Source organism: Pseudochaenichthys georgianus, chromosome 5, assembly GCF_902827115.2.
Source record: "Pseudochaenichthys georgianus chromosome 5, fPseGeo1.2, whole genome shotgun sequence".
Taxonomy (NCBI): Eukaryota; Metazoa; Chordata; class Actinopteri; order Perciformes; family Channichthyidae; genus Pseudochaenichthys; species Pseudochaenichthys georgianus.
The window spans coordinates 20,196,980-20,221,724 of record NC_047507.1 but is presented as its reverse complement, the minus strand read 5'-3'; the positions used below and the strand labels follow the sequence as shown (position 1 = coordinate 20,221,724).

Genomic DNA, 24,745 nt, shown 5'->3' with positions numbered 1-24,745 from the left:
CTGACTGTCCTGTAAAAACGTTGGCAGTCAAAGCTGCGGGCGGGACAGGTCAGTCTCCCGGAGCATTACAGGTCCAAAGAAAGCCTTACATGCCTCACTGGAAAGAGGGAGAGGGGGACAGTTGCTCTTTGGAACTTTATGTGCCTCCCCTCCCCCCCATCTCCCCTCCACAAAAGGGACCTTACCCCTCCGTCCCCACCCACAAGGAATTTCTCAGGCATTGCTAGGTTCACCATGACAACTGGGTGCTTAACAAAGCATTTCTCTTAGGCATTCTTCCTTTCACAGTCAAAGGAGGGAGAGACAGAGAGAGAGAGGGGGGAGAAGAGGGAGGGTGGAGGAGCTTGAAATGATGGGAGGGAACAGTGGAGGTTGCAGGGGTGAGAGCTATAGACCCGCGTAGATAGGAGAAAAATGGGGAATAGTGACAGGCAAACAAAAAGGGGGAAAGAGAAACAGGATCAAGGTGATAGGTGATGTTGGATGGAGGAAAGAGAAGAGAAACACGTTCGCTACAAACATTCCAAGCAAGCCTCGAGTGTGACTAACGCCATCCGGGGAGAATGAAAAGAGCGAATTACAGATGACTCCAGCACCAAACACAGCCGAGCATTCGCAAGCTGTGACTTTGAATCCTATGAATCAACCATAGGGCATACAGAAATTCATCAACGCAGAAACCAAGGCGTGCTCTGTTTGAGTGAAATAATTATATGACGGCGAGGAAGAAATGCAATCAGAGAGGTACAGCTGTTTGAGGCCACACACATATATAAAAGATGTGTGCAGCCTAGTGTTACAGAACACAAACCCCTGAGAAAATCCCTCCACAGACAGCTTAAAGGTTTATAGATTATAATGAAATTACGCTGGCTTATAATGTCTTGGCTCTTACTTTTACGATATGTGATGAAGAAGAGATTCTCCTCTATTAAAATTCCAGTCTTGTAGCATAATCGTATGCAAGGCTGGCAAAGGGCAGGGGGCAAAGGGTCTAAGAAATTCAACTACATACATTGCTATTATCTATGCGTTGTCTAATTAAAGGAAAAACACTGAGCATCCAGATATTTGAAAGAAGTTATTCAAGCACTAAATACCCTTTGAAAACCAAACACCTGATACATATAATCGTATGTATGTTTGTTCCAGTTGGTTTGGCTGAATGCCAACAGGTTTGGCTCAGACAAGTTTGACAACAAAGTCGTTTAACCTTGGAGCATCAACAACCACTTTAGACGCTTGAAACTTAAAAGCCTCTCCCCCCACACTGACCAGAGCCAGAGAATATCTGCTGTCCACCATGTAATTTGAGCATCTGTACAACCTGCAGTGTGATGTGAGCTGAATCTAACTGCCATCATTAGTTGCGGAGGCGTGTGTTTCTGTTAAATCTCTGCATTGGCGTTTGCAAAGTAAGCATGCAGGCTATGGTACAGGCTTGGATTCAGAATGTGATTAAACAAGGACAACATGTCCTCTAGGCGTAGTTAGAATAATGTATACATTGTATTTTTGCCACCCAGGAGGTTAAAATGTAAGTGTGTCAATCCTACAGAGTCACTGTAGAGTGCAAGAGACGTGCAGGAATTAATGTTCAACATAATGTTGACAACACTACAGAAGACACAACAAATTAACTTCATATTTAAACTAAAAAGGATAATAACATGTTCAAAATAGGGATGATGTAGGATTAGCTATAGCTTCGATATGGAAATTAACAGGGCTTCAAAGATGAAAGAAAAGCAGGGGGGGAAATCTCAGCCTTCAAATGCAAACACCTATTTATGCAGGCTCACGCTTGCCTGGGAACAGTAGACCAGCCCCTGAGTATGTCAACACTGGTCTGACACATCCCAGGATACAGATGCAGCATATCTAATCCCTCAGACGACAACCAGCCTCTCAATTCTGCAGTGTGACCACATTTCTCTTCATAATACAGAAGTGGCACATGCTGAATATTATCTTCACATTTGTCAGTTCCGTTCTCAACATGTCAAAAATAGGAGCAACAACTGAACAGATCCCTCAAACCTGGAACCAGTTTCGGTACAGAAAAAACAAGTTAAATAGTACCCTAATATATGAGTTTATTGTTCTCCTCATATTTAGTAAGGAGGCAGGCCCAATGCTAGCCCACTACTGCTGTTAATCTGACTCCTTTACATAATTAAATGGTTAAGATAACCAATTGTAAACCAGTGCATAAAACATCTGTTTGCCATTGCTGTGACAAATAAGTCTAGATGCAAGTGAACCAAACAAATAATTTAGTCAATGTTACTTATACTATGACACTTAAATCAGTACATTTTCTCCTCAGGTAGTTTGGTGTTGAGCCACTATATTTATGGTGCATTTGAAGTGAGTTGATGATTGCTGAAAAGGCTAAAGAGGTGGCTCTTGTTTCCGGTAAATCGACTCGTGGAGAAATTAGCATACGGTACAAAAGTTACACTCGACAGAGAATTATAAAGGAAAAGATAACATTTAGACATGATATTAAATAGAAAACACACTTTACCTCTAAGTGAAAGTTGCCGATTAGACACTGATATCCCTAAGAGTCTGTCAATACTCTGATATTCTTTCCAAGAGATTTAATAAAGCATAACATTTGCTATTGACACCCAGGTTATTAAAATGTCTGGGGGTCACTGCAATAACAGTATCAAGCATATGTCATACTTTATGTTGTATTGAAGATATTAATATGGCATGATATGGTTTTCATTATCTGAACATTAATTACTGTAGAACGAGCAGTTGGGGCAGTGCAATGGATTATATTCCTAAATTAAGAAGATAATCATAATCTGTGGATTATTTAAAAGGTGGTACTAAAGCTCCTGAATGGGACACCCTAAAAACTTGAGCAAAGTGCAGCTACATTTGAAACGTTGCATCCATTTCAGAGTGAGGAGCTGTGCTCAAAAATGATGTTAATCACAGTCCAACAGCATACAAAAGAGCCCATCAAAAATCGTCCATCATAAGGGGCCTCTTAAACGGCAGCACGAAGAGAAAGATAATGGGAAGACTTGGGAGGTCCCTGGAGGGAGAAGCCTTTCAAAATTGGGGTCAGCGGCATCTATTGGATGAGCTCATCTTCCTACCCCATCTCCTCCTCCTCCTGTTGCCCGTCTAAGGGCTTTCCTGCTCTCTTACAGTATGACTGTATTTTTCCAACATGTTGCCAGTTTACACCACCACAACTTAACCCTCCACCCCTCCCCCCCTCCCCTTCTGTCTCCTTCTGTCTCCGGCAGGGGTGCTGACACATAAACCCCAGCAGGTGCGGGACGCGCTGGGCAGACACAGCCTCTAATTGGTCCGTGGTGGAGTCACAGCTGTTGCCCCCAACCACGGCCTGGTATGAGCTCGAGCGCCTGCCTCTCAATCGACAGCTCACTATTGTTCTCAAGAGAGGCAGAGCTCGGCTCCTATCCATTCTAACAACGAGCCACTTAAAAAAAACAGTATCTGCTCCTCACTGCCAACTCATCAACAATCACTTCACCGTCTCACTCAGTCAAATCAATGAATTCCTGAATTTCCTTACAGCCCTAATCCTCACTGTTCTTGTTAAGTATCTGATTTCCTCTTTAAACCAATCTCCTAATGTTCTCTGGCTCTCTCTGTTTCCCTCTCTCAGGTTGTGCCAAGGTCAAAGAGGAGTGAGATTTACAGCAGATCACACTGCGTCAAATAAGCTCCAACAACAACACGCCCCCCACTCTCTGTGGGTCCAATTCAAGTTCAGTCACATTTTTGGAGCAAATAAAACTCTCTAATTTGTGCAGGCATGCGAGATTAAAAGGTGCAGAAAAGGCAGGCAGTTTCTGACATGAAGCAGGTTAGGAGAGACAACAGCAGCAGTGAGCATGAACAGACAAAAAGTGCCAGGCTTGTTTGAATGATCTATAACCTTCTCATGCCTAAAGTAAAAGTGTTAAACAGTGGAACAAACAAGGCTTTACATCCCAACCAACTGTTGTTCTCTCTTAATTAACCATCAAACCGGCTTAAACACTCTGGAGGAAAGCTGAAAGCTATTGAATTCCAGCCCATCGGTTCGACTACAGAGAGCAAAAAACAAGCCAGTCAAACAATTCAACACTTAAATAACATCATAGCTTAATTCTGACTCTACACAAGCTCTAGAAAGAAACTACAATTGAATTATGTCTTTCATAGTATGTGGGAGGGTGGGTATGATGGGCAATCATGGGGCATGATCAGTGTGGCCACTGGAGTGTGGATCCCACAGGACACAGACCTGCTCAGACAAACAGCTATTTAAATCTCCTCAATAGACGGAGCGAAATCAGGCTTCTCATAAGGGGTTGCCAAATGACAGAAGGCACCTCCTACATTACCAACATTTATTTAAATAACAGACTTAACATGCTTAAATACATCTTTGGGAACAGGTGCCATGTGTGATTATTTGAAAGGGGGAATAAGTGGAGTGGCTCAACAATAAGAGCTGCAAAGAACGATGTTATTGAACGATTATGAACTAATTATTCTCTGATTGCAGCTTCTTCTTAAATGTGAATGCTTTCAGGTGTCTTGACTCCTCGATGACTGTAAAGTGAATGTCTTTGAGTTGTAGACTAAACAAGGAACACTGAAAGACATTTTTCATAATTGTTTCTTAAAATTTAAGAGCAAGCAACCAATTTATCCAGAAAATTATCAACAGGTGTTAACTGTAAGGGCGACAGAGTAGAGTAAGAGCAAGTAATAGATTAGTTTGCTGCAGCACTATTTCAAATATCCTTCAAATGAATCCTCCTTCATGAATATTTCTATTATAGAGAAATCACTCTGCAACACTGAAGCCAGAGGAGACATACTTAAGCCATCATCACTTCCATTATCTTGTGAGGTGAAGCGAAGAGAAAATGTAAATGAAGAGACAGGACGTGTTAATGGAAATAGAGTAGGAAAACAACTTCTCCCCTTCACTGCACTGAGAGGAGTCTGAAACACATCGAGTTATACACAGTCTCACCTGACACTGAGATCCTCATGGAGGCCTCCAGGGGCCGGTTGTTATCCAGAGCCGGGCTCAGCTGGATCTCCCCCGTGCTTTGGTTCAGGAGGACTAGGTTCAGCTCGTTGCCCACCTCGAAGCTGTAGTGAAGCTGATCCGAGATGTCGGGGTCGAACGCTGGGATGCGCCCGATCACTCCAGTGGGGAAGCTGTTGGATTTGTCTGTCACGTAGTTGTTGAAGATGATCTGGAAGTTTTTGAGCACAGGCAGGTTGTCATTCTTGTCTACCAGTTTGATGTGGACTGTGGCGCGGCTGACCAGAGGAGCGGAGGTGGCCTGGACCACAATCACATACTCAGACTTTGTCTCATAGTCCAGGTCTATCAGTGCAGTCAGCTCTCCGGAGAAGATGTCCAGCTGGAACACCTCGGGGATGTTTCCCTCCACTATCTGGTACATAATCTGTGCATTGCTGCCTTCATCTGGATCTGTGGCTAACACATGTGCAAAAACAACACCTATGGAGCTGTTCTCCTCCACCATGATGTCAAACTCATCTTTCTCAAACACAGGGGGGTTGTCATTCACATCTAGGATTGTAACGTGGACATTTACTGGTGTTTTCAGAGCAGGAACGCCTTTATCTACAGCAAACGCCTGCAGGCTGTATACAGGCACATTTTCTCTGTCTAACCTACGCAGTGTTCGAATAATACCAGAGGTGGACTCAATTATGAAATCTCCATCACCATCCTCCCCCCCTTGGAAGGTGTAGAAGACACGACCGTTGAGCCCAGAGTCTCTATCAGTGGCAGAAACCTGGACCACGCTGGTGAACACCGGCACGTCCTCCATGACGGAGCCTGTGTAGTGATCTCTGAGGAAGCGGGGGGAGTTATCGTTGACATCATTCACCAGTATCTCCAGGTAGGTGGTGTCAGACTTCTGCGGGATGCCATTATCCCGAGCAGTAATGGCCAGCGTGTAAGACACTTGGTCTTCGTAGTCCAGCTCCATCTGTGTGGTGACAGCTCCTGTGTCGGTGTCGATGTCAAATTGAGGGATGCTGTCTTCCATAAAGTAGGTGATGCGGGCGTTTTCACCTGTATCTTCATCTGTGGCACTTATCACGACAACAGTGGTGCTGACAGGCTTGTCCTCGTTGATGTTGACGGTGTAGTGTGAGCTCTGGAACACAGGCCGGTGTGTGTTGGCGTCAGTGACATTGACAAACACTTTAGTGGTGTCAAGAAGTGTACCATCACTTGCAGTGACGGTGAGGACGTACTGGCGTTCTAGTTTGTAGTCTAAAGGCAGCGCCAGAGTAATGAGTCCCCCTCCGCTCTGACTCGTGATGGAGAATCTGTTGCGGGTGTTTCCACTGGATATCTGGTAGGTCACCACACTGTTGATGTCCTGGTCCACAGCCGACACCGTCACCACGCTGGTGCCCACGGATGCATCCTCATTCAGTCGCATGTAATACGCCTTCTGAGTGAACTCTGGGTTGTTGTCGTTGACGTCGAGAATAGTCATGCTGATGCTGGCTGAGGAGGACATGGCAGGGTGGCCGTGATCTCGGGCCTCCACTCCAAAGTTGAAAAAATCTACACTCTCTCTGTCCAGCTCAGCAGCCACTATAATCCACCCTGTGCTGTTGTTGATGCTGAAGGGGAAGTTTGGCGTGGTGTCAGTGAGGAGATACTCCAGCTTAGAGTTGTCTCCAGAGTCTGCATCCACGGCTTGGATGTGGATGATGGAGTAACCCAGCGGCACGTTCTCCAGCACGGTGGCCTGGAATGGGGTGCTGACAAAAATGGGGGCGTTGTCGTTGACATCCAGTACCTGCACTGTGACCAGGCCGCTGATGTTGGAGAGGGGAGGACGTCCTCCATCCTGAGCCCTGATTCTTAAAGTGTATTCTTTGTTCGCCTCGTAATCAAGCTGACTCACCAGGTCCATGTTACCTGTCTGAGCGTCGATGTAAAACTGTCCCCTGGTGTTCCCGCTCATGATGCTGAAGTGAACCACAGCGTTGCTCCCTCGGTCCTGATCTGTGGCGCTGACCTGCAGGATCTCTGTGTTAGGGCTCAAGTCCTCTGGCACCTGAACTACATAGCGTTTCTCACTGAACTGTGGAGCATTATCATTGTCATCTTCAACCACAATGTGAACTGTAGCTGTGGCGCTGCGGGGCGCGGGGTCACGACCTTGGTCATTTGCCTCGACGAGCAACATATAGGCGTCCACCTCCTCCCTATCTACAAGGCCTCTGGTGCGGATTACACCAGACCTCGAATCAATCTCAAACACCTCATTGGACCCGTTACTGTTGATGATGCGGTAAAGGATGTTACCATTAACAGGTGCGTCCCCATCTGTCGCCCTTACAGTTAACACCTCATAGCCTATTTCTAGGTTCTCCCTGATGTTTTCCTTATAGTCCTCCTGCTCAAACACGGGGCCATGATCATTAGTGTCCCTGACTGTGATAGTGAGGGTGGCCATGCCTGTACGTCGGGGCTTGCCGTGGTCAACGGCGGTCACACGAAACACATGAGTGTCTTTAGTCTCCCTGTCCAGCACCTCTATTGTGGACACAGCACCGTTGATCGGGTCCACTGCAAACAGATTGTTTGAGCGGCTATCAAAGAGAGCTTCTATAAAATACTCCAGCCTGCCTGCCTCACCCTCATCCACATCCATTGCTTTCAAAACAACAACAGGAGTCCCAGCAGGCTGATTCTCTGCCACAGACACTTGGTACATTGGAGGTTGAAACTGAGGGCTGCTGTTGATGCTTCTCCTCCTCCTGCTCACAATCCCTGAATCAGACTGAGCTGCCTTTTCTAACAACTTCTCTAGGTGGGCCTGCCTGAAGGGACCCTGCCCCACACGCCAGTGAATGGAAATGGGATTCACTTCAGCACTCAATCCATTCCCTGTGAGCACATCGCAGATGAGGTCTAGCTCCCGGAGTGTGTCCTGCATCCAGCAGAGCGTCTCAGACACACACAAGTCACCCTCAGAAAAGTAAAAGTCCCGGGTGTTGGTGACTTTGCAGCGGAGAGGGGATCCAGGTAGCAGACCCCCCACTGCAAATAAAGCAGAGCCTGCTTCGTGGCACTCTGAGCGGTGTTGGCTCTCCGTGCTAAACAAACTGAGCACCTCCATGTCCCACTGAGGTTTTCTTTTACGCATGTTTGAACAGTTCCTACCGTGAACATGCACTTCATACTGGCTGGTGAGGAGGTGCCTGTAGCCGGGGTCCCTGCAGTCAGACACAGTGAACACGGTAAAGGGGTTGGAGCGCAGCGAGGGGCACTTTATGGAGTCCGAAACAAACACAATCCCCGCGGCCGCGTCTGTCTCCAGAAACTGCTCCGTGAATTTGGGAGCGAGTACCTGATCCAAAGTACAGCGCGCGCTCCGCTCCACGCCGGCCACCACAGTCCTTGGCCCCGCATCCTCACTGATGTGAACGGTGTAACAATGCACCAGCGAACCCAGTTTACACCACCAGAAAATCAACAACAAATCCCATTTAACGAAGTGCATCGCTCCTCAGTTTGTGTGTCTCCGAATGGGAATATGTGTCGCTCCTTATTCCTTTAAACTTTCCGCCTGTGAGTTTCCCTTTGTTGCAGAGGAGCCATGCTTTCAGCGGGCGCACTTCTCTCTGGTCACTCCGGCTGATTTGAAGACGTTAACCCGCAGTAACCTTGGCTGGAGCGGCTTACACACACTCGCACACACGCCGGCAGCAACAACAAGAGCAGCAGCAGCACCTCCGCTCAGTCCGCGTAACTCCGCTTGAATGGTGAAAATGGCTCCAGCTCCTCATTATCATAAACCTGTGTGTGCGCGTGTGTTTATGTGCGTGTGTGTTTATGTGCGTGTGTGCGTGCGTGAGAGAGAGAGAGAGAGAGAGAGAGAGAGAGAGAGAGAGAGAGAGAGAGAGAGAGAGCTAGAGAGCTAGAGAGAAGGGGGGATGTCTGAGGACTTGGCAGAAACCCTGTCACTTGAGATAAATAGTAACTTCCTAAATGCTTCATCAACATATGAGTCAAAGCAAGACTTTCATTATAGCCTATACTTTTTACTTCACAAAATTGTTAATTTGTTATTGCCATGTTGGAATGTTTTAGCTGGGAGTTCAGGCAGGCACTGTTATCTTTACATTAGTTTGGTTTTATCTAAACATTTTTGATAGTCTAGACTAGAGTATAATACTTCGACAGAGCTCTTGTGACACATAACTAACCAAAACCACAATTATTTCATCAGGAACAAGCGTATAGGTCCACACCTCCACAAAGAGTTTACTCATTAACTGGAAGACATTCCTCAATGGTAGGTTTTAGGTGTTTGAACCATGGTTTGAACCCATCAACCACAGTGTTTAAGTAGAACAAAATGTAATACGTTTCACCTCATTTTTGTTAACTTGTTGATTTAGATCCCATGGTCCAGTTTCAGGACCATAAACGATACTAGTATGAGGTAAACTCTGTTAGAATAAAATACATGAAACAGAATCAAATTACATTTGGACGTAATGGGCTACAGACCAGTGTCTTGATAAAAACTGTGAAGTAGTTGTAAAACTCGGAGCTCAGTTGATGTGCTGAACGTCACTGACACCTAGTGGACAAAGCACAGTCACACCGTTTTAGAAGCACAGCCTTCTCTGATGGAGATAATTGAGTTTTCATCTTATGTTGCTGGAGTTTATAAATACTAAATACAATCTAAAATAACCCAATTTTCTTATGGATTTCTAATTGCAAGTAAATGTATTTTATAAGTATTGATTTATTGTGTTCTGTATTGCATTTAAAGGTGTAGCCAAATAAATGTCAGCGTTTTGTTAAAATGGTTATTTTACTAATCATTACCAAGAATAACATCTCTAAAGTTAGATTACCAGATATGATGGATTCGGAGAAAGCTGTCTGTTAAATTATCTTATTTGGCATTGTTAAATTTAGATGGGATGGAAAAATACTTCTAAAGTGGGGGGGGGGGGGGGGGGAAGGGTATACAAGTAGGAGTGCAAAAGAAGTTACGTTTTTATTGATCATTAGGCCTACTTAGTCTAAAATCCTCAAAACCGATGTGTCCTTCTTGTCCAGTGAAGTACTAGTAGTACTAGTAGGTATACAATCTGGTAAAGAACATGACATGGAAGCTATTGACAATATAAGACTTTTCAGCGACTAATGAGGAATTTTCATTTTAAATGGTCATATGAAAACAAGGCGGACCAGAATTCAATACAAATAGGTGTGTCCTACTTGCAGTGTAGTAATAGCCTACAATGCTGCATTGATTTGGAGTCAAATTAGATTTTTGAACAACAAATACTTACTTTTGCCTTAATATATTCATAAAAAATACGAAATAATGTGGAAGAACATGCTATAGAAAAATAATAGTTTGATGGACTTTTCTTCTTCACTGAAAAAAGTGCAACAACTGTGTCATTTAATCAAAGTACATTTTTAAATTGGTCTAATTAAGAATCATGGTTTCCGTTTTTGACATGATTTTTTCCGTTTGCCCAGAAGCAAAACACACACCCCCTGAAATAACTTAAAAACAATATTCAACCTAAATCGTTATTTTCACTTCAAAGCATGTCACATGACCACCTGACATACAAAGCAAGGTGACTTCAAGATTTGTTGCAGCCGCCATTACACCGCTACCCACTGTCTGTGAAAGTGTCTGACCCAAAAACACTTTTAAATAAGGTAAGGATTTGAAATGGTTGCTTTTTTTGTTTTAAACTATGTTTAAATGTTTATCCATTTAGTGTCGTGTCAAGATAAACAACTAATTTACCATCTGTCTTTGAATTTGGCTATGTGTTAGCTAGCAACGTTTAACCACGTGTAACCATTTTTTAAGGATGGCTTAACCAGATAATTTTCATACATTTATCATGCAAGTGGCGATTTTTTGTTGTGTCGGTTTGACTAGTGAAAAGTTTAAATAGTTGCAAATGTTATATTGGTTTCACATGAGGTATTTTATATGGGGCTATGCAAGTTTAGCTACGTGCTAACTAGTTTTGAAGCTGTTAAACCAGGTCATTTTCAATGCGTGCTCCGCTCATAAAAAACACCGCAGCATATTAAACAAACTAACAGCCAGACCCCAGCCAGCGTTAGAGATGTTTATACTTTTGGCGAGCCGTTATTAAAGCTCCGGGACCGCTATAGTTATGTGGCTGATGGTGTATCTCTGCCCCGCAACAGTGGGGAGGGGGAAACAACCCGAATCTCCTTGTAACACGCTGCCCGTCTTGTTGACCATGCTTTGAGGGTGAGGGTGTGTGATTTATGCTGGGTTAAGATTGTTTAAATACACCTTGTTTATTTATTTATTTCCTTTGTGTTTACAGGTTTGCTGTTTCCACTGAAGGTCACAATGTATGCTGATTTGGTAAGTTCCAAAATGAACTGCAAGTAGTTCTCATTCATAACACTCCGTTCGTTGTCTCACTATGGGATTCGCCTCAACGTGTATGCAAACAGAAGCATCAATCTCATTACGCCAATCCTGATTGGCTGGTGATCTTGACGTCAACGTCAGGGAATCCACCCACCCTTTAAGTAGCTTGCGCTACGAAGCAGCGTCATTCAAACACCTCTTCTCGCTTCAGAGCACATCTCGTTTTATCAGTAACCGGGCTAGCTTAACCGGCCACAGACTGAACCCAAGCTAACATTCGGTCGACGGGCACTTGCCGGTTACTTTTTTGCTTTGCAAGAAGATTTAGCAATATTAACACACCAGTTAATATTGGAATCTGCCTCGCCGTTCTTTCTGTCGAAATAACGGTAAGGTTTGATTTTTTTTTCTTCAAGCTAGTAACATACCTGTTGCTAGTTTGTTCTTCCCTCCACACCGACACCACGGTAAAGAGGACGTTCTCTTTTCTCTCTCACACCAGAGGAGACGGAGATAAAAAAGGTATTAACACACCAGTTAATATTCTTTAAAGAATAAAATCTACACCGTCGCCTTTTTTCCTTTCGGACTAACGGCAAGGTTAGATTTTTTTCTCAGAAACGTACCGTTACTAGCGTGTCCACTCCACGCCGACACCACGGCGATCGAAGATGGACCCTTCTCTCCCTCACACCAGAGGAGTCAGGGACTCGGAGGCTCTGCTATGCGGCTGCGGGTTTAAAATTTCAGGCAGAGACTCACACCAGGTCTGCTCGTCCTGCCTCGGGCTGGAACACGCCCGGGAGGCTATCGATAACCCCGGCTTGTGCGGGCATTGTACCCGCTTCACCATGAAGAGCCTCCGCCGACGGTTAGCAAGCCAAGCTAGCTTGTCGGGACAGGACCCCCTCATGTCCGCTGATTCGCAGTCCGGCAATCAAGACATGGTGGCGTCCGCCGCAGAGATTGAGCCCCGCGCTGTGTCAGACTGGGGCTCAACAACAGCGACAGCCGCTGAACCGGAGCCCCACGCCGTTTCAGGCTGGGACCCGGTGACGGCAAGAGCCGCGAGAGCGGAGCCCCGCGCTGTGTCAAGCTGGGGCTCCCAATTGGACCTCACCATGGTTCCACCTGCGGAGGATGTCCTGGAGTTGGACTATATGGAGGACGAAGAGGATACCTCTGAGTTCCTCCTGTCTGACTCAGATGGGGATGACATCTTCGTTTCATCGGCTCAGGCTGCTAAGCCGGGAGTGATGTCCGCTCCCCCGGGCGAGAGCACACCAGCTTCACCCGTCCTAAGCATGGACTTGCAGGCCGTGTGTCACCGTGCTGCGTCCAGGCTGGACATCCCATGGCCTGAAGTGGCCAAGGAGACCTCCAGATCTCGCTACGAGGGGAAGAACTTGCCCAAGCAGCGAGGACGAAGAGCTAGCTCCTTCCAGTCTTTCCGGAGATGCTGGACGAGGTGTCGGTCTCGTGGAGAGACCGTCCCTTCAGCAACAAGGCCCCAATCCAGTAGGGCTGTGCAATTTAATCGATCCTGCGATATATATCGATATTTAGTTTTCCAAGAAAGTATCGATATTTCAGCCGCGGGTACTATCGATACATTAAAGGGGACCTACCATCAGTCTACTGAGCTCAGCCCCTCTCCAACACATCACCTGCATTGAGTCAGAAACACAGCATGCACGTTACGGTTCAAAACTAACTCAGATTGGAAAAGGCTAAGCAAAGAGCTTTGCTAAATAGAGAGCTTTGCTAAGAAGTTTCAGTTTTTTACATGCATATACTAATCTAAACCACATTTTTTGTTGTGCTTTTTTTACCATTGCACAGCCCTACGTGGCCAACTTGATGGACCTCATCTTCGAGCAAGTCTTTGTGGACCCTGCACCATTACGAGCGACCTGACAGGGAGGAGGTCATCGCCGGGTATGCTACACGGTTCAATTTGGCTGCTGTCTGAACCCAACATCGACATTTCACGGATCAGGAAACTCCCTGCGTATCCTGAGGACAACGCAGGCCGGAATCACCACTCTGATCCTGCGTCCAAGGAAGCCCCAGCACCAGCTCACAAAGCTTTTGTAAAAATATTTAGTGTCATTTATACAAAATACAAGTAGGCTACATTTAGTTTTTTTGTATGGGTTTTTTTAACCGTTGATTTTGACAATAAAGTTCCAAGTTGATATCAAAATGTGTCGTGATTATTCATGTTTGGATGGGTAAAGAATATTCTGATTTCAAAAGCATAAGGTTGTGTGTGTGGACCTTTTTGTCGTACACATGGGTGTGTTATGCCATTGCTGTGTAGTATATAATAGTACAATGACGTCGTGGCGCAATTTGCACAAATAAGTCAATAACTGAGCTTTTAAAAACACATGAAACTACACACATTGCTGACAACTGAGGTGTTGTTGGAGTTATACTTTTTATCATCCTAAGTTATTCAACTTTCCAACAGTTGTTGCAGGATGTTGGAAGAAAAGGACTGTAAACTATTAAACGCAATGAGGCCATTGTATATATGCTGAAAATATGAATGTCTCCCTTTATAAATACATATATATATATATCGCTGTTTTTGCGTTACAAACTGTACACATTGCATTATTGCTAATTAGCCAAAATATGAACGGAATAAGGAGCAAGCATCGTAACGTAAATAAATAGGGACAACAGCTTGTCAGCTAACCATTCAGAAACGTCCTGCTGCAACCGAGATTTTTGCACCTTCACCAAAACCTCCGCTGTTTCAGGGTCAGTTTCTGGATCAAATTGATAGTATGCTTGAACACATGCATTGCTCTGAGATTAGATGTTTATTCGACACTCGTAATCACAGCAAGCATGGTAACGTGACTCATGCCTGCTCTTCTGCAGGGGGGCGTGGTCAGCTGCTGCTCAGAATTTTCAAAGACGGGCTTGGAATAAAGCGAAAATGAGCGAAACGAGGCATGTCTAAAAAATGATCTGTTTGGTATTTTGAAAAATAAAATGTATAAATATACCTTATATAGGTATGGTCATACACTATATCATTTAAATATAGCATGATAGGTCTCCTTTAAGTCTGATAACTGTGTTCGTTATTCGCGAGAATAACGCGAGTCCATGAGAGAAGCTTTAAAAAGGAGACTAATTGAGTCTCTGAGAAGGTTCAAATGTATACTTTAATTAATAAAAAGCGCGGTAATGTTACAAGCAGAAGATGGTTCAGTCAGAAAAACAGCTGTGTTCTGGCTCTAGAGCTAGCTCCACCTTTCCAGCTGTTAAATATCCTCTGCTGACTCCTCCCTGGGCCGGTTGGCGCTGCTGGGGGCCGGCCCTCCACGTCTCCGATGTTCGTTGTTGCGCATTACAGAGGATTCAGACATTGTACATTAAATATATAACTAAAAACACCTTTTCTCCTCCTTATCTCTTTCATTACTTTTCATTTAATACATTTTAAAAGCTGTAATCAATACTCCAAAAATACCTCACGGCTGGTATCATTTCCGGATGTTGTCTCACAGAGATGTTCACAAGTCTTTTTTTGCAAGTCCAAGTCTCAAGTCTTTGGTCACGAGTCCAAGTCAAGTCTCAAGTCTTTGTGGGGTGAGACTTGATAAAGTCTCAAGTCTTTGGTCACGAGTCCAAGTCAAGTCTCAAGTCTCTAAAAAAATAAAAGTCTCATGTCTCTTCTGGTTGTAATAAGCCTTCTATTGTCTGCTGCTATCCAGTCTGTTAAGAATACTGCACAGCTATATCTAAGAAATTCAAAGCATTTACTGTGTTATTATCACTCCTATATCTATTAGCATACAGTATCAGTACTGATTAGTTGTTTGTTATATGATCACTTTAAACAGGCTATTGCAATGCAATATGAGGAAAAACATCACACTTTAGCTAAATGCAAACAACTTATAAGCAAAACACTTCAGAATCAGAAATCAGTATCACAAATACTTTATTAATCCCCCGCAGGGAAACTGTTAAAAGTACTTAAAAGCGGGTAATGATTAACGTTACCGACCTTTTTTATGTCATGTCAAGAGTTGGATGTCAACGCCACTCAACTCAAACAAGTGTGACAAGCAATTCACTAATCTTTTCAAATATTCAGTTACAAAGCTAGTAGCAAGCTAAGTTAACATTACATAGCTGATGCTGAGCTAAACATGTTTGCTAAGCGTCCATATGCGTTAATGTGACTGACCTCTCCGGGTGAGTTTTCAAGTGCCTGATGAAATTCGACGTTGTTGCGCCAGCATCCTTGATTTTGATATTGCAGACTTTGCAGTGTGCGCTCCTTTTGTTGGTGCCGCCGGCGTTTTGTTCGAAGTTTTTGTAGTTGAACCTAATTACAAGCGGTACAGCTGCAGGTGTGCCGCCGGTCGCCATGGTGTTACTACGAGGTAGTAACAGAGGCGCGCACGTCTGCGTAATGAGCCCGGCTAAAATAACTGGATGGCCTACCTGCCTGTCAGCCTTCCACCTGGGCACAAACTTATCTCGTGCCCTCATTGGTCATGTGCGCGTTTGTGTGTGTTGGAGGAGGCGGGCTCTATAAGGATGTAGCAGCCTCTAGCAGATTATCTCCGGTTGTGTATTTTCAAATTCTAGCGATCTCGAGCCGGTTTCTCTCAAATGTACCTACCCCACCTTTAATACGCCAAAAATAGAAAACACAATGATTGTTCACGAGTCCCAACACACGAGTCCAAGTTGAGTCTGAAGTCTTTTGGTCATGAGTCTAAGTCAAGTCTGAAGTCTCTGTGTGTGCGACTTAAGTGCGACTCGAGTCCGAGTCGCAGACTCGAGTCCCCATCTCTGTTGTCTCATGCTACCCACGTCTGTAAACAAACGTATTCAAATAAACTTTACCTTCATTTAATATTCAGCAATAATAATATCTCGACGTCTATAGTTGTAGTGTTGAAATCAGTAGGTTTCGGTGTGCAACACTCCGTGTCATATCGCTACTAAATTCACCTCTATAGTAAATGGTATATTAGCCACATGCCAGAGCTATTTAATAGAAGAGTTACGACATCTCCGTTCACTCCAATGGACCACTTTTTTACAGCAATGGCGGATCGTGGAGCCTCTCAATCGTTCCCCGGAAGTTAGCGCCAAGGCTGGCAGAGCTGTGGAGTTGCAGCATAATACACCGTTCGTGACGGACTTTTAAAGGTAAGAAGAAGTTTAAAGATTTATATTGCGGATATTATCAGTACATCTGATTCAAATGAACATGTGTATTAAAGGATGTCAGTGGATTATCCCTAAATTAGTAGATTTAGGGAACGTTTACAGATAACAGATTAAGCTAGCATACCGAAGCAAATTAGCAACACACGTTGAACAGCCTTTTAATTGTAAATTCCGGTCTCTTAATGTCATTTCGTCCGACATGTTGAATTAGAGAAGAGGGGCTTCTAAACGGGATTGTATGCGGGGGTGGAGGGAGTTAAATATTAGATAAATATAACTTTGGTGCGTGTAAGAGTGAGTGTGTGTCCTTGTGATTCTGTTGATTATTACCCGTCTGTATAATGTTGCAGCTCAGCTGATTCTGGATTGATGGCAAAGGGAGAGGGACTTAAGTGAGAGTGAAAACACAAGGTACGTTTAATACTACTGTTTAATATAAGTAAACACCTTATCTCCCCAAGGCATTTCCCATCCAATAGGTGTGCTGTGTGTGTATAACCCTTTCTCCTGTCTGTTACTCCCTCTTTCAGCACAAGAACCAGAGGGGGATTCAATGGAGCCTGAATACCTGCACTGAGACCCTCACCCTGCACCCTGAGTCTCAACTCTCAGTGTTTTTCAAGCCTTTCCCTATTTGTTTCTATTAAACAAAACATTAAGCTTTCCCAATGGTGTGGTTTTCGTTTTATGAAAAAGTGCAAATGCAGTGTTTGTATATAATTACATCACATATTGTGTTGCTGTTGGTCGTGAAATAGCTCCTGCTGACTTGAGCCAGCCATTATTTCCTCCGTTCTGTGTCAGTGGGGAAGCCGTACATTCGTACTCCTTTCTCTGAGTGATTTGAGCATCCCCAGGCAGCACATCAAACCATGGTGGCTACTAGGAGGCAGCACAGCAAACCAGGACAACACGGAAGAAAAGGCACCGACAAACTGCATGATATGCTATTCAATGTTTATTGAATTCCATATATTTGCAATGGATGTTCCTAAAACAACACATTTAACATCATCATTATCATCATATGCTGCTGCTGCTAGTCCTTTGATAGTCACCTGTCGGTCTCCTGTCCTTTCTGAAAGCCATAAAGATGACATTAGTCATTTAGATAACTTGTGTCCTCAGTTACCAGGGGATTACTGAAACTACCATGAATTTAAGAAAATGGTAGAAATGAATCCAATCTGAATTTTAAAGCATTACTTTAGATCCCCTCCCTCTAAATGTATCAATAAACATTAGAAAGTGATGCTCCTGACTACCATACAAGTTTAAGAAGATAATATTGGTTTGAAAGAATTCAAAGCTATACATAAACAGCAACAGGCTCTTTAACCAAGTTAGCAGTTAGTAACATGTAAACTAGTTGTTCACACTAATCCTAATATTATCACTTAATATTAGCAAATTCGATTTTATTTTTTAAAACATATTGATGTAAATACATACACATATCGATTTGTTGTATAAATATTGCAAATCAAAACCTTTATTCACTAATAATTAACAAAAATCGTAGTTCTATCTCCTGTTATCAATGCATTCACATTGCCCGCCATGAACTTCCGGGGAACGATCCTCGTCTACATGAACCACGTGACGATAACCGTTTTTGGACTTCCGGTGTCGTAACTCTTCTATCTATAGAGAGGCGAAGTCCCTCCCTTTCCGGGAGCCTCCATGGGACCCCGGAAGCGTAAAATTATACATTGAAGTCAATGGAGAGAGAAAGGTTATCTTTTGATCCCGTTTGAATTGTGCCACGAATGACACATATGATGTTTGTCAATTTAAAAGAATATTTTGCAATTCAAAAAAATTAAAATGTGTCGTAAAACTGTGAAGTTACACATTTTTTTGTGTGAAACCGCTGAGTGAACTACAGGTCTCTAGAGAGGCTTCTCAATACTCAAATTTCCCCTCCTCGACTCCCCTCCTCGACTCCCCTCCTCGATACTTAGACCCGCCCACAGGAGATGCGAGCGGAGGACCGAGGAAAGAGGAGGGGAAGCAGCAGACGTTTAAAGAAATGAGAACTCCTCTCCTCTGAGCGGTCATATTAAAGCGACGTCCGTTCATTATTACGTGGCAACAGCTGCATCAGCTGTGAGTGTTTTGTCATATATTATAATCTCTGCTGGATCAGCTGAACATCGTTCCCCCACATATTTACTTTGAATTCATTGAGAGTGCGGTATAATGAGGCAATACCAGGCTACAGATGCGGACACACACACACACACACACACACACACAAATATATTTATATAAATATATGCAATTTAAAGTATGAGAGCACTCTCATAATAACGTAACACAATCAGAGACTGGATATATCCCCCCCCCCCCCTCTCTCTGGTCGCTGAAATGGGGAATTGAAATTACAGGCCAAAAGTTGTATTTGCAAGTATTAAAAGTAAGCAGAGGACACCAAACCAACGGAGACCTGTCTGTCCGCCGCATCTGCGCACTGTACAACACACACCGACACACTGTACAACACGCACCTACACACTGTAACCTACCACACACACACCTACACACTGTACCACACACACCTACAGCTCCTAAAGCATAATCAGGCTACAGCCGTTGTGTATTTTATTATGTGAAGCACTAAATGGTTTTAGAAAAATATCGACTCTTTGTTTGTAGATATCTACTAAACTAAAGCAAATAAAGAGAGTAGGCCTGTTATACTGAGTGATATATATTTTACACACTGCTCTGCTTTCTGCAGGACCTCACAGCTGTTCTCACTGTAAACATCGCGTTGCGATGAGAGCAGTTTCTAAAATAATATCCAGGGGATGCATGCAGAGCTGTCATTGGCTGAGATAAGTCCGGCCGTGCGTCACGCCTCCACCGTTCCCGGAAATGCATCCGCGGAGGAGCCGTGGAGGAACCATCAGTGTATCCTCGGTTATAGCTCCTCCAGAGAGCCTCCTCGACGCTCGATCCTCGGTCCTCGGTGTGCATTTAGAGAAATGAGACGTCCTTCAAAATGGCGCGCTGAAATTCATTTCCGGGTCACTACCGGAGGACCGAGGAGTCGAGGAGTCGAGGAGGGGAAATTTGAGTATTGAGAAGCCTCTTTGGTCTCGCACAATACGCGTCACCATCACAAAGATGGCCGTCACGTCATCTGTTTCTTTCAGAATGAGAATAAAAGTATAAAACGAGGTGACTACAAGTCTGGACACGTTGAGAGCTGTACATACACGAAAGGGGAGTTATTCGGTTCTGTAAGAGCAGCGGGACCGGCTTTACAAGATGTTGGTGAGTAATATGAGTGCAATGTGTAACGTTAATGTCAGCTAGCTAACATTAGCTAACAAGGTACACTAACGTGTTTTGTTTCAGTAACTAGTGTTCTCCTTTAGAACTTCGTGGTCTCTGTGTATGCTGTGGATAACATTAGTGTTCACAAGAACAAGGTATACTCCCGTGTTTTGTTTTAGTTGCTCTTCAGATTGAAACGGCCAGTTTTATATCGACTATACTGTATGTGTGATCTCCTTTTACATCTCGTTGTGTCATTTGAGTTTATTTGCTGTGTGTAGATTCAAGGGTTTTGGTTATCTTGTCAATTTGTTTGGTTATCCAGGCACAGCTGTGTGTGACTCCCTCAGGTACACTGGTATGTGTTTTCCTAATGTAGAGAGCATTGATTAATTAATAAACTACACACTGAGTCTAGATCCTGACCAAGTCCTTTTTTATTGTTGATCAAATGTTTTTCAAAAATGTATTCATACACATTTAGAAAAATACAATGTACAATCACAACCAGTACAACACACATTACAAAAAATACAGAAAAAACAAACAATAACAACAATCAGACAGAACTATGGAAAAATAACCCCTCCCACCCCAGATCCGGACCATCCTTGTATTATTGCTCATTCAATCTATTATAGCATGCTAACAAACATGGTACTTTCTTTATTTGTACAGATCTGCATGGGAGGCGATGGCGCGATGCAGAGCGCTGTCTGTGATTGTGCACGGGGGATGTACAAATGCAGCCACGCTGCAGCATTGGCAATATGTGCCATGTGGCAGATCAGCTCCACAGATGTTGAGTGCCAGTGGAGGAAGCCTGGCACTTCCAAAGTAGTCCAGCCGGTGTCAGCCGGTGTCTCAACTCTACCAACAGTGAGAGGAGACATACAACCCACTGGCCAGAGACATCGCCACTCAGGATGTAGACTGGTTCAGGTCTGCACTGAGGGGCGCACAGTGTGGCATGGCATGGCTTCACCTGAGCCAGAGCCGCGGCCTCAACATCAGGCCATTGTCACCGTGCCGGAGCTGGTGAAGGGGGTCGGGGGCTTGAGGCAATTCTTGCCTCAATGCGACTGAGCAGAGACCAGCAAGCTGCCATCCAGACAGCCACCGGAGGACAGCGGACAAAGTGGCAGTTACACAGGCGGGGCAGGTTGACAGCCAGCAAGTTTGGTTCTGTGCTGCGGTCGGGACTTTCATCCACTCCATGCGCGTCCCTCATGAAGAGGGTGCTCGGGGGGTACAACTTGGACGGAGTCATGGCTGTCAACTGGGGGGTTGTAAACGAGGCCGAAGCGGTGAAGGCTTTTGTGCAGGCCTATCAGGAGACAGTGTTCGAGTCTGGTCTCTTTGTGAGTGAGTCGGTGTTTTGGGAGCATCCCCCGATGGACTTGTGCAGCCACCTGCCCTGCTGGAGGTGAAGTGTCCACCATCATTATATAGGATATATATATATATATATATATCTGTATACATATCTGTAAATTGTATAATTTTATTTGATTTAAAAGTATTTTTGATCTCTGTCTATAAACACAAACTGAGTAAGATTGACAATAAAGTTGACTTTGAAAAATATATATATTCTTTATGAAAATAGTTGACTGTTGGAGAAATGAATCCAAATGAAACGTTGGACTGAACTACAACTACGCCTTTAAATCTCTACGGACTGTTTTTCAGTGGGATGGCAAGTTCCTATCTTTAAACATTTATTAGTTTTTTCTCAGAACAGATTTGATTTTCTGAAGTTAATTTAACTTAACCATGTAAGGTCATTATTAAAAAGGTACAATCAATTTGTTTAGGGTTGAATAAAATAATGATAAACATTTAATTTGGATAATTTACTGACAGAATAAGAAACTCAACAATGCTCTACTCACCTGTTCCTTTTTATAAAGTGAAACAGTTGAAACGATAGATTTTAGTAAACTTAAAAACAACCTTCTTCAAAAGCTATCAAGGAATATACCTAATACTTGTTTTAGAACTTTATTACATATTTTTATATAAATAGTTTGAGTGATCCATAATTGACAGAAGCTTGTGTTTACACTGACCTGTCACTCATATATTAATGTCTTTGTAACTTCAGTAAACCACGACCTCACTCATTTCTTTCATCACGGTTCAGTAAACTAAGTGACACATGAACCAGTTTAATAATTATAATAACGTAGGATTGCAACTCTTTGAAACTGTAGGTGGCTCTTAAAAGAGCCGTTGTGTTTGGGTGTGCTGGTCTCAGGTCAGTCTAAGCCCTCTCTCGCGGATGCAGCTGGATGTCCTTAGGCATGATGTTGACCCTCTTTGCTTGGTTCATCTTACTGAGGGGCAGCTACATGGATGTCGGTGCAGTCCACAATCATTGTGCAGTTGAAGGCAGAATTAATGTATTATCGACTCAGAATGAAGCACAACTTCATGTCATACAACACATTGACTTTATTTGTAATTGTGTAAAAAAATAAAGCATTGATTAGCAAGCAGGACCTGCAGGAACAGAGCACGGTGATGGATGGAGCTGGGAAGAGAGAAGAATAAAGAAAACAGATCAACTTCATTATCGGATATTAAAAATTCAATTTCAAAACAAGTTGCCGCTCCTACAGTTTTCTAGTATGTAAAGATGATTTCACTTGACCTATGCACAATATCACACTCAATACATGTGTGTCTCTGGGGGGTGCATTGTGCCTTTGATGTATATAAATAATATACCATAACCAAATACTATTACGTACAGTGGAAATCAGGTTGCCAGAGCAGTGGGCATGTTCCTCAGGGTCTCAGCGGTTACAGGTGAGGGAAAGGAAATAAAAGAGAAAAAGGTCAGTAACAACACTTTAAAGTAACAACACTTTGAATAATTATCTCTTTTAATAATGTTCTATCAGTAATCACTCAACTACTGTCTTTCCAACAAACAGATTGACTCACTATCATCACAATGAAACACGTCCAGAAGAATGGACCACAGATGGAAATGAGCTATTAGCTATAATCTGGCATATTGCATCTCTTCTCTTTGCTGAGATTAATGTTTTTGTATGCATGGTCCTTCTATAAATAAATACATGTCATGCAAAGCTGCCTGCCTGCCTTCCTTCCTTCGACTCTCCCTGAACTGCCTGATCTTTTAATGTTCAATGTTAACCATTTGAGCAGATAGCATTAAGTAGAAAAGATCGCAGATGCTAATCTGCCGTTAGCCTACCTCCCGCCCCCTTAGCACCTGGCGATAGGTTCCTCTTCAAATGTTTCAGAAAATACTTAACATCATGACTACTCTTACTGTTTAACATTTGAGTTCACTTCATGTTAAGGCTAATACAAATGACAAGGCTAAGTAATGTGATGCTAACTAACGTGCTCGCTACTAGCTATGTAGCTAGCTTGACTGTGTTCCATGCACAACATGTGTATTACCTGAGATCTCTGATTTCGCCTCTCTATAGAGAGGCGAAGTCACGCCCATCTACTTCCGGCCCATGGGACCCCGGAAGCGAAAAATTAACATTGAATTCAATGGGGAGAGAAAACGTATCTTTTGATCCCGTTTGAATTGTGCCACGAACTACACATATGATGTTTGTCAATCTTAAACAATAAGTTCCATGTCAAAAAAGTCACATTTTGTCGTAAAACTGTTGAAATATAAGACTATGAAAAATACGCGACTACAAAGACTACAAATCCCAAATCCCATTCTGGCTCGCGTAAGTGATGTCACAGGCGATAATGCTCCAAGTGGTTGCGACTCGTAATTAAAGCGAAGAAGAAGAAGATCTCATAACTGATTTATTCCCTCCAATAAATAAGAGATTGCTAAAAATAAATTCACTTTTACAAGATGTCTGTGTGCTTTGTACCAGGTTGTAATCACATAAGTGATCATACTTATAGATCATAGCTCGTTCTATCGCTTCCCGTCTGATGAAAGGACCAGGAGTCGTTGGACAAAACATATCAGGTAATACACATGTTGTGCATGGAACACAGTCAAGCTAGCTACATAGCTAGTAGCGAGCACGTTAGTTAGCATCACATTACTTAGCCTTGTCATTTGTATTAGCCTTAACATGAAGTAGGCTTGACCGAAAGAACGAGATCGCGGATACAAGCCGCCGAGATGGGTTTCCTCCGCCGGGTGGCTGGTGTCTCCCTTAGAGATAAGGTGAGAAGTTCGGTCATCAGGGAGGGACTCGGAGTTGAGCCGCTCCTCCTTCGCGTCGAAAGAAGCCAGTTGAGGTGGTTCGGGCACCTAGTTAGGATGCCACCTGGGCGCCTCCCTAGGGAGGTGTTCCAGGCACGTCCAGCTGGGAAGAGACCAAGGGGTAGACCTAGGACCAGGTGGAGGGATTATATCTCTTCGCTGGCCTGGGAGCGCCTTGGGATCCCCCAGTCAGAGCTGGTTGATGTCGCCAGGGAAAAGAAAGTTTGGGGCTCTCTGCTGGAACTGCTGCCCCCGCGACCCGACCACGGATAAGCGGGAGAAGATGGATGGATGGATGGATGAAGTAGGCTAACGGCAGATTAGCATCTGCGATCTTTTCTACTTAATGCTATCTGCTCAAATGGTTAACATTGAACATTAAAAGATCAGGCAGTTCAGGGAGAGTCGAAGGAAGGAAGGCAGGCAGTTTTGCATGACATGTATTTATTTATAGAAGGACCATGCATACAAAAACATTAATCTCAGCAAAGAGAAGAGATGCAATATGCCAGATTATAGCTAATAGCTAATTTCCATCTGTGGTCCATTC

At 43.7% G+C, this 24,745-nt stretch overlaps 1 protein-coding gene and 1 long non-coding RNA gene across 5 annotated transcripts in view; both read right to left on the bottom strand.

Moving 5' to 3' along the window:
• Nucleotides 1-8,814, bottom strand: part of celsr2 (cadherin, EGF LAG seven-pass G-type receptor 2) — a 77,278-nt gene extending 68,464 nt beyond the window's left edge. For all 4 annotated transcript variants that reach the window (XM_034083549.1, XM_034083550.1, XM_034083551.1 and 1 more), the window contains exon 1: nt 5,027-8,814. In XM_034083549.1, the coding sequence (XP_033939440.1) occupies nt 5,027-8,567 (3,541 nt within the window). In that variant the 5' untranslated portion in view covers nt 8,568-8,814. The remainder of the gene's footprint in view (nt 1-5,026) is intronic.
• Nucleotides 8,815-22,404: 13,590 nt separating this feature from the next.
• LOC139433864 (uncharacterized) lies at nt 22,405-23,396 on the bottom strand. Its single transcript, XR_011643269.1, has 2 exons — nt 22,724-23,396; nt 22,405-22,503 (listed from the first exon to the last, which is right to left on the bottom strand). It is a non-coding gene; the product is annotated as an uncharacterized lncRNA (long non-coding RNA).
• Between the last annotated feature and the right edge of the window lie 1,349 nt (nt 23,397-24,745).